Raw genomic sequence first — 10933 nt, 5'->3', positions numbered from 1 at the left:
TTTGTTCTGCATCTTGTTATTTTAAAATGTCTTACTCATCCTCCCTCATCTTATTTCCAGGCTAATTTTTTGCCCTTCTTTCTTTGTTTACTTTATCCATTTTTCTTATATTTCCTCCATTTACCAAATACATTTACTTTAACATGTCCTCTTTTCCTGCCCTTCTGCCTGTTTTACATTTAAAACCCATGTTGTATTTTTTTAGAGATACCAAACTCTCCAAATGCAATATTAGCATCTTAAAGTCAGGTGTTTTTCTAATCCCTGTCCTCAAGGCACATTGTCCTTAAGGTTTTAGATGATTACCCGATTCTCCACACTTGATTCAAGTTGATGGGTCAATATCAGGCATTTGTAACATTGCATGAGACATTGTTAAGATAATTGAGACTTCTGAAACCGGAAAATAGGAGAATGGAATAATCTAAAATATGCTGGACAGTGGCAGAGGAGTAGAATTGGGAAACAATGGTGGACAAGAAAGCTTGACATTGTGACCTTTTGTATTAACCATGCATCCATTCATACAAGCCATGGGGATGTTTCTTACCAGCTTTGACAGCTACTGATTTAAAGAAATTCTCTATCATTCAATCAAAGTCTCAAGGTTATGAAATGCCGCTCTGTAACTCCAATAAATATTTCTTAGCATGGGTCACCGCAAGACATATTATAATCTGAGCCCTGAGGCCTCTACCATACACAGAAGTGACCTAAATATATAACAGGAAAATTAAAACAATATTAATAGTAAAAACTACTTGTAAAATAACTAAAAACATGCATTTGTTTTGGTTGGTATTTTTGTGTGCTGTGTTTTTATTTTTGTTCTCCCATAGTGATGTTAAAAAGATTATAATCTGTCATCCTGGGGTGGAGTGTTGTTTTCCGCTCTTAACTTTTACCGTCCTTTCTTACTTGATCTGTGTTTGATGTGGATCCACATATAGTCTTTATCCTGGTGTTTACTGAGCGGTACATATTAGAATTTAACTTTTTTTTACGAGGAAAGATCTTTAAGACTTACATTTTTGTTCTGGCCAAGACAGATAACATCTCAAAATAACAAGTAAGGAACATAACTAAAATTAACGTGATATCATAGCTGCGTTGAAGGTGGATATAAAATAGGATATGCTGGAATATTGTGTGTAAAACATAACAAAAACAAGATGAAATTTAATAGTGGAAAATTCAGATTTTGGTGAGAAAAGTTAAATAAACCATCTACTATTTATTTTGATAATAATTTCCAGTGCAAATAAAACAAGAAAGAAAGAGCAAAGGTGCAAAGTTTTGCCTTTGACTTGACCTCCAACTAGAAGAGGATTGTAGTTAGGCAGTAAGAAAAGTGAAGAGCTGGAGAACCTTCCATCAGCGTCTAGACTGACGGCTATGAAGTCCACAGGGACTGTTTCCCTGCAGGATAAACCAGCCCTTAGGGGTTCTGCCACGAACGTCTAGAGAATTCCCTAAAGTGCCTTGCACAGTTTTCAAAGATAGCAATAAATTCTTTATTTTGAACTTTGATATAAGTAAATCAAAACTCAGTAGTTTTATACTAGTACTTAAATAATAAAGTTGTGTTTTTTTTTTTTTCCCAGCACTGGTTGGAGTTTGCCAGAGCTGGTCATTTATTATATAGTTCATGAACCAGATCTCAAGTTGTTGTGGCCCAGAGGGTCTCTAGGTTGGAAGCTGTGGGGCCATATTTTTGATTTTGCAGATGATGTGGGTGTTTTGGTGTCTTCATGCCATGACCTGGAGCGGTTGGCGGCTGAGTGCCAACAAGCTGGGATGAAAATAAACTCTTCTAAGTTTGAGGCTATGGTTCCCAACAGAAAATGCCAATTGTTACCTCTGGTGTCTGCCTCAAGCGAAGGAGTGCTTATATCCAGTAAGATGAATGGACTGGTCTGTAGTAGTTAAGACAGAGCTGAACCAAAAAACAAAGTCTTAATTTGCTGTCCATGTGTGATTTGACCCTCATCTATGGTAATAACAAATGAATGATGACTGAAGATACAATATCCCAGATGGACAATTGACTGAAATGAGCTTTCACCATAGGCTGGCTGAACTCAGCCTCGGAAATGGCTTGAGAAGCTCCGTCATCTAGAGGGCGCTCAAATTAGAATTAGTTCTACTTTGCCTCAAAAGAGTTCAGTTTAGCTTAGTCAGGAAGAAGTATTTCTCCTGGACCTGTGTGCCCTATGACCTCATGCAACATAGGGAAAAGAACATGGATCAGTGGATTACTCAGAGGCTCTATTGCCTCTCCGCAAATAATTAAATAAAGAAAAAATAAATCTAAAATGAAACTAAGGTCACTCTCTTTCAGAAATTATTAACTACCATGTAACTTGTGCTAACACTCAAACAAAACAAAAAAATGTGATATATGACCTTTCACAATAATTAAATTTTTATAAAAATGTTTCTTCTGTAAGAAGACTTCCACACTTTCACTTTGAAAGACGAAAATTGTTCACACTTTTAAGCACCTCCGCTCTGTTTCACACCATTCTCAGAGCGGATGTACTAAATCAAAACATTAAGCAAAATATTTCAATTTACAGCTATTTCACATGTGGCAAAAAGATTTAAGAGTCCTTTTACTGTCTGTGATCATCTGATTGACAGTAAGATCTAGCATGCAAGTTCTTGTCAGAGCATTGCTAACTGGATTATGTGCTGTAAAACATAAAAGACAGACATGCTTAAAATAAAACTTTACCAGAACAGTTTTAATTAGCCTATTCCAATCTACTATAATCTTTATTTCCTGAATGCATTGGCAAAAACGAGGTGGTCTACTAAGAAATGATAACCCCATACGAAATACACCTACTCTGATGTAAAAACATTCACTGAGTTCTCATTTTGAATGCAGTTTTAAAGTTTTTTCTTCCTAAAATTATTAAGTAAATCTAATGTTAAAACCTTGAAAGAGTGCTAAATGTAAAATACCTTTGCCTTTTATTTAGATGTATTTTTATTATAAATTCTTATGCAGTATTTTCTGTTGCAGCACACTGACTTGAAATGTTTTCTTTACAGATCATCTGCCAAGAGGTGTTGCTTCATTTGCAATCAGAGTAAATTAATAACGTACCTAGCAGTTTTGTGGAATTTGAATGCCTCTAGCATGTAGCATACTAAGCAAGACATGCATAGTTAAAATACTAAAGATAGCTACCCCTCATCACAGCATTTGTCCTGTATATGAGAAGAACTAATGAGACTCATAGGGAAGTGTGTGTTTGTGTGTGCCTGTTCATAAATAAAAAGAGAGCTTCCAATTAAAGGAACTCGCCTACATTTTCTTCAATAGCTCATACCTGTGTAGTCTCACTGTTTACTATGTTTGAACTATATAATTGCATTTTTATGTTTTGCCTGCAAGTGCTCTTGCATTACTTTTGGGTACATGATACAACTCACGAAAAAGCTGAAGCATATGTTTTTCTGTCATTAGTCCCTCAGTGTGATAATAACATTGTCATCCTGTCCTTTCCACAGCATTTCCCCCTCAAAGTCCACCATCTTGTGTTTGCGGCAGCGCAGAAGGATGCCCACCACTTTGTCTGAAATCTTCACATAGCGGTCGAAGAGCCGCCCAAAGGTGATAAACGTTTGACCCTCCTTATCTTTGAAGCCCATGTCCTTGATGATCCAGACCATCTCCTCCATCTCTCTGTGAATGTGTTTGTGAGCCCGGTCCCCTCTCTCTGCTGTTTTGGAGCCGTCTTTGGGTCGCCCATAGCCAGAATCACCTTTGCGGAGACGCTGGGACATTGCAAAGTCGTAGTCAAACTCCTCGCTGAATGGGTTGAGTTTCTGGCATTCAATGTGCTGCTCAGACCACTGCTGCCAGCGGCTTTTGACGTCAGTCATGGAAGCAATCTTAATCTGTAGATAAAAAGTAGAGTCGAAGCTCATCGTTAAAGATCCACCCAATAAGCTACAAAGAAAAGCATATTTTTGTTAAGATAGTCATTAACCTAACAAAGGAAATAGTAGTTTTCTTTGTCTCTGAATTGAGTGTGAAACTGCTTTGGTAACTTTCGCCCAACAAACGTTTGGTAACTTTTGAACTTTTTTGAAGATTTTAAAGAAAAAAAAGTATTTACTTGTATTTTTACAAGAAAGCCAGAAAAGCTTATGTCTCGAGCCAAACTATTTCTGTGGCATAAGAGCAGTCCTAAAACGTGATTCACATATTGGGATGGGTAGCGAATTAGGTACCTTTTTAGGTACCGACCAAATTCCGTCGATACTACCGAATACCTATTCACGTAAACGGTACCATGTTTTGGCACCTAAGCGCCTCATTGTGACACTGAGGGAGTGGAAGAGATTTTTCATGCCGGCCATGAACACGGCATTGCATGCACAAGAGCGTAATGACGTCAGTAGCCGCTGGTACCGTCAACAAAGCAAACATGGTTGATAGAAAGACTTTTCAAAATGCAGTGCAGATTACGCTCGCTGCAATATTTGTGACGCGAAGTGCAAGGCCAGCGGCGGGAATACTTCTAATCTGAGGAAGCACCTGCAGCGTTTCCCCACCACTATACAAAGGGGGCGCTCTGCCCCGCCAAACAGACTACTCTGTGTCACCAACGCTGACACACTGAGTTACGTGGGCTCGCACGCAGGTGAACACAAGCTTACCTGTCCGCACGCAGACAGCGGACAGAAAAACATACCGCTAAAACCTAGAAAGCAGGCAAGGATACCTGCAGTTATAAAAAGCGCCAAATTTAGTTTTGATGACGGCACTTCCTCTCCTGCGAGCAGCAGCAGGGCTAACCCCCTTACTCAAGCCACTACCAAATAAAAGCTTTTCACCTGACTTGGTGAATTCCCCCTGGATCTACAGGTCCTTCTCAAAATATTAGCATATTGTGATAAAGTTCATTATTTTCCATAGTGTCATGATGAAAATTTAACATTCATATATTTTAGATTCATTGCACACTAACAGAAATATTTCAGGTCTTTTATTGTCTTAATACAGATGATTTTGGCATACAGCTCATGAAAACCCAAAATTCCTATCTCACAAAACTAGCATATCATTAAAAGGGTCTCTAAACGAGCTATGAACCTAATCATCTGAATCAACGAGTTAACTCTAAACACCTGCAAAAGATTCCTGAGGCCTTTAAAACTCCCAGCCTGGTTCATCACTCAAAACCCCAATCATGGGTAAGACTGCCGACCTGACTGCTGTCCAGAAGGCCACTATTGACACCCTCAAGCAAGAGGGTAAGACACAGAAAGAAATTTCTGAACGAATAGGCTGTTCCCAGAGTGCTGTATCAAGGCACCTCAGTGGGAAGTCTGTGGGAAGGAAAAAGTGTGGCAGAAAACGCTGCACAACGAGAAGAGGTGACCGGACCTTGAGGAAGATTGTGGAGAAGGGCCGATTCCAGACCTTGGGGGACCTGCGGAAGCAGTGGACTGAGTCTGGAGTACAAACATCCAGAGCCACCGTGCGCAGGCGTGTGCAAGAAATCTGCAACAGGTGCCGCATTCCCCAGGTCAAGCCACTTTTGAACCAGAAACAGCAGCAGAAGCGCCTGACCTGGGCTACAGAAAAGCAGCACTGGACTGTTGCTCAGTGGTCCAAAGTACTTTTTTCGGATGAAAGCAAATTCTGCATGTCATTCGGAAATCAAGGTGCCAGAGTCTGGAGGAAGACTGGGGAGAAGGAAATGCCAAAATGCCAGAAGTCCAGTGTCAAGTACCCACAGTCAGTGATGGTCTGGGGTGCCGTGTCAGCTGCTGGTGTTGGTCCACTGTGTTTTATCAAGGGCAGGGTCAATGCAGCTAGCTATCAGGAGATTTTGGAGCACTTCATGCTTCCATCTGCTGAAAAGCTTTATGGAGATGAAGATTTCATTTTTCAGCACGACCTGGCACCTGCTCACAGTGCCAAAACCACTGGTAAATGGTTTACTGACCATGGTATCACTGTGCTCAATTGGCCTGCCAACTCTCCTGACCTGAACCCCATAGAGAATCTGTGGGATATTGTGAAGAGAACGTTGAGAGACTCAAGACCCAACACTCTGGATGAGCTAAAGGCAGCTATTGAAGCATCCTGGGCCTCCATAAGACCTCAGCAGTGACACAGGCTGATTGCCTCCATGCCACGCCGCATTGAAGCAGTCATTTCTGCCAAAGGATTCCCGACCAAGTATTGAGTGCATAACTGTATATGATTATTTGAAGGTTGACGTTTTTTGTATTAAAAACACTTTTCTTTTATTGGTCGGATGAAATATGCTAATTTTGTGAGATAGGAATTTTGGGTTTTCATGAGCTGTATGCCAAAATCATCCGTATTAAGACAATAAAAGACCTGAAATATTTCAGTTAGTGTGCAATGAATCTAAAATATATGAATGTTAAATTTTCATCATGACATTATGGAAAATAATGAACTTTATCACAATATGCTAATATTTTGAGAAGGACCTGTATAAGACTGGATTGATAATTAAATACATACATGATAGACAAAAGAAAATAAAGAAAGAAAAAAAGATACAAAAACAGATAAAAGATGTGATAAAGAGACAGAAAGATGAATATAGACATATAAATACAGTAGATAGAAGATAAATAAACATTTCAGTTATTTTTTTCCGTAAGAATGTTCTGTCAAATATGTAGACAGCTAAAACAGGCTGCAGTCAGAGAAAACCATGGGCCCAGCCAGTTATATATTCTTCTGAGTGTGTGTGTATATACACTGACCTGGTTAAGCACAAGATTTTTGTCAAGGCTGAAGAGACAATTTTCGTCAGCCTCAGGTCTACCGCTACGACTCCTGCAATCAGCACTGTTAGCACGCCTGCATCGGTTAGCGACTCGTCTGCAGCCAGCAACATGGCTGGGTTTTAATCTGTGCATTACACTGCGTAGTCAGTTAAGGGTTTTAATACAAACTTGGCTTGCGAGAGGATTGCACATTTTACCCCTTTTTTCCTTTTAAATGTGAGAAAAATGAATACCATACATTTCCCACCCAATTACAGCTATAATTTGAGATAAATGACCTTTAGTCTAGAAATAAACTGTAGCTCACTTGAAATAGATATTCATCTTGACATTTGCTTTGCCCCCTCACTTGCATGCTGTGTACTCATTGGAAGAAGTTCTCTGAATAATCCAGCATGCTCAGAAGTACGTTTGTCAGTCTTCTGGAAAAAGATCTCAGAAGCTGTTTTGTAGGTGTTCTTGCTGATGTTTACAACACAATATACAATACAAAATGCACAAAATAAACTCATCCCCTCTCATATCTTAGAGTAACTGTTTTAATGGAATTTATTAACTTTCAGTATTTGTTTAGACATACTCTAAGACTTCCCTTGTTTCCTTCCTTCTCTTTTGGTATTTTTCTCAACTTGCCAGGCTGTCGTTAGACCTCTGGTATTTGCACTATGAAAAGTAAAGACTTGCCGTTGCCACACGGTTTCCCTGAAACTTTTTGGACTTTTTAATAATGGTTTTGAATAGTGGTTAAGCTACTTTTTGTATAAATCGTGTGGTTTTTAGCAGTTGTGGTTATTTTTTGGAGTCCTCAGCCCTTTTGCTTGTTGATTTAATTTTGATTATCTTTTGTTAATTAAAAGTAGCTTAAAAGAACATTTAATATCAGATGGATTGGTTAGGCCTAGCCTTTGATAATCTGCAAATATTAAAATGTGAAAAAATAAGGATTTAAATCATAAACATTCCTTCAGTAAAACATGTGTGTCTGTTCTTACATCCCTGTCCTTCAGTGCCCTCTCCACTCTATTTTCCTCTGATGGTTCCACCTGAAGGTCAGGTTGGAAAACATATTGCAGAATGTGATGTGACTATATTTACTTTACGTATATTCCATTACACAGCAGAGCCAGTGTGTAGTTCTTTTTACAAGCCGAACTTTCTCACCGGCAACTCCTTCAATATATCAAGAGGCCCCCAGCAAGATCCCAGGCCTTTTATGGCAGGGATGTTAGTATTACAGTTATGCAACTGTTATTCTGTTTGCTGTCCATGAGGGAGTTGGATTTCTTCAGGTGACTTTAAAGCCTGTGCTCATGCTGTGTAGCATGTGTCATAATAGCAGTGTTATTTTAAGGCTTTTATCCTTCTCTGTGAATGACTAATTGATATAAAACACATTTATTGTTTGAGAAACTTTCCATTCCAACTGTTACAAAAACGTTTGATGGAAATAAAAATCTAATGAAACGAAACCTATAAAGAAATGCTTACATATGTTTCTTTGCTGTTACCTGTATCAACAATCACCAAAATCACAATAGTTTTCTCCAACAAGCTTTTTTTACATTGCAGGATTGTCATGATTATTTATAAGGAGCTTAAATGAGCTTTAAATTTTCCCTTTGCTTTATGCACTTTATTCCTGGCAGTGTTATTGTAAAATTGATTGTAACATTTAACTTACCATCAGTAAGATGCATGTTAAACATCCACCCAAGGTGAAACAGGATTATATCTGCAATCAGTGGAATATAGTCTATTGGTTACCAACAGATGAGGAATCACCCTGACAACTCTGTATGTTATCTCCTTTCACTTTATCAACAAAAAGCCCACAAAGTCCTAACCACACATCATGGTTTGACCAGTAGATTAGAAGCATTGGATTCTTAAATAGATAAACAGCATTTCTCGAGCAGACCAGATATTTTAGATTTTAGAAATTCCAGGAAACGTAGTTATGTTTTATGACTGGTGTTTTTTTTTTTTATCCACGACATCCTAGTCTTTCCATCCCTAACTGCATTCTTAACCTACAGCAAAAGCTGCCACCTAGAAAAGAAACTACACAATTAATGTGCCTTGCAGTGATTTAAAGTATAAGATGAAAACAGGTCCAAAATAAATTATATTTTTGCCTCCACTGTCAATTTATAGCAATGGAGTTGACAAAGCAGCTAAATAGGCCAATGTAAGTGATCAGAGGGCATTTCTACAGGTCGTCCATGACCAAAGTAAGATAAAGGTGCAGATGTGACTATATTAACCCATTTAAAGTGTAAATGTTAATTTTCTTACATGTCTTAAATTATATTTGCTCTGTTAAATATAGTTTGTTTGCATGTAAGAAAGCCATAAATAATGCATCTCATCCTGACTTTGGCAGTACTGTTGGTTTATTCAACAAAATGGGCAAATTATTTGCATGATTCTTAAGCCACGTTTTTATGTTTATGTAGCGGTTCCATACAAAAGCTGATTTCAAACTTTTAAACTGAGTTAATAAACCAAACAAGCACTGTTTTGCATGACTGAAAGATTAAGATGGAAGTTTGAAAAGCCCAAACACGCTGAAGATGTAAGATTGTTATCTGATGTTATCTGATTGGTATCCAGTGCAATCGAGACCTTTTAAAACCTTGCTGATTACTAATCAGTTTGATGACTCTATTTTTTAATTTTAAAATTTAGATTAGTTGTGGATTCGGTTCATTTGGTCTGTGCTTTAACCACTTTACCTTTGGTCTGTTGGCTTGTGTTTTAGCCTGGGCTTCACATTGTTCGGCTTTTGAGTCGCTGTTGTCGCTGAGTCCACCTTCCTCTCCAAGTCCGCTGTCCTCTGTATCCAGGCTGCTACTCCTTGAGCTCAGCTTCTTCTCCTGGAGCATCATCTTTTTATTCTGGATGATCCCACCTCCTACTTCTGTGCTCTGCAGCGCCCTCATCTGACGGCGACGTGTTGGCGACTCATTGCCTAAAAATGGCTTGATCTCTTCTGGACCCGACTCCATCTTGTCACGGATTTCGTTTATTACATTGTTGCTGCTACATTCGCTTCGTTTCACCTGGACAGTCTTAGTCACAGAGCAGGTCCGGATTTTATTATCTCTGGTATCGGTGGGATCTACTTTAATAACCCGTGGAGTAACATTGAGTTTAACCACATGGCTGTGTTCTTTTCTGTCTTCCTCCTCAACAGATGAAGGCATCCAGCCACTTGGAATACAATCTTGTTTGCCTGCATGTTCATTGGCCCATCCTTGCCAACTCTTGGCCAAATTTGCCACCATGGCAGCACATTTAATTTTACGTACAGCCCGTTTAAATGGCTGTGGCTCCTGTGGTGAAACTGTGGTAGTGTCACCTCTACTCATTGTGACAAGATGATTTCAAAAGTCTTTAAAAATGTCAGTTTTTCCCCTTAATTCCCAAAAAATGCTGATGAAATCTAGAGCGTTTTGTAGACTTAATTGAAGTCTAGTTGGTGTTGATGCCTTTTCTTGTGTTGCTGAAAGCTGTTCATATGAAAAGGCCAAATAATTTCCTTAAATAAGATGTTCGCACAATTCAAACGGCTTTAAATGTTATAAAAATGATAAAATCAAAGTTTAAAACGAGGGTTTCTTCAACTGAAAATGCTTGTTACACAAAAAGATTACAAAAAAGTTCACGACAAACCTAAACAATTTTAAAAAATTCGATTTTTGGCTTGAACTGAAACTATCTTGTCGTCAATCTTGTCAGTACCTCAGCCTTTAAAAGCCTCGATAGATCTTTCCAGAAACATCCAGAACCTTCCAGATCATCCGACAGGTCAGTGTGTGAGCTGCTGGTGTGAAGGGTACACAGGTTTTGCTTTTAATCCCCTGCTGAAGCCCCCCTGGCACCACAGTCGCCTTTAAATAGGGAATGATCGTAAAGGAAGTGATGGCACGCGGCGTCCATGTGAGACTTAAAAGTCCAGTGTCAACATACTTGTTGCTAACTGACATACATACGCACAGTTACTGAGGAGTGGAATTTCTCCCATTGGAGTTCAGGGAACAGGTGTCCAGTGTTTTTAGCAACTCCCCGATTTCTGTCCTCATGCATAAATAGGATGAATCACTAAAAGGCTTTTCCTTTGAGTCAGCCTGCTATA

At 38.9% G+C, this 10933-nt stretch overlaps 1 protein-coding gene across 1 annotated transcript; it reads right to left on the bottom strand.

Moving 5' to 3' along the window:
- Nucleotides 1-2327: 2327 nt before the first annotated feature.
- abraa (actin binding Rho activating protein a) lies at nucleotides 2328-10717 on the bottom strand. The gene is made up of 2 exons (XM_047346773.1): nucleotides 9531-10717; nucleotides 2328-3912 (listed from the first exon to the last, which is right to left on the bottom strand). The coding sequence occupies exons 1-2, from the start codon at nucleotides 10164-10166 to the stop codon at nucleotides 3475-3477; spliced, it is 1074 nt and encodes a 357-aa protein (XP_047202729.1). The 5' UTR covers nucleotides 10167-10717; the 3' UTR covers nucleotides 2328-3474.
- Nucleotides 10718-10933: the final 216 nt, after the last annotated feature.

This window comes from Girardinichthys multiradiatus, chromosome 20 (assembly GCF_021462225.1).
Source record: "Girardinichthys multiradiatus isolate DD_20200921_A chromosome 20, DD_fGirMul_XY1, whole genome shotgun sequence".
Taxonomy (NCBI): domain Eukaryota; kingdom Metazoa; phylum Chordata; class Actinopteri; order Cyprinodontiformes; family Goodeidae; genus Girardinichthys; species Girardinichthys multiradiatus.
The sequence above is the reverse complement of the archived record's forward strand: the minus strand, read 5'-3'. Positions and strand labels throughout refer to the sequence as shown.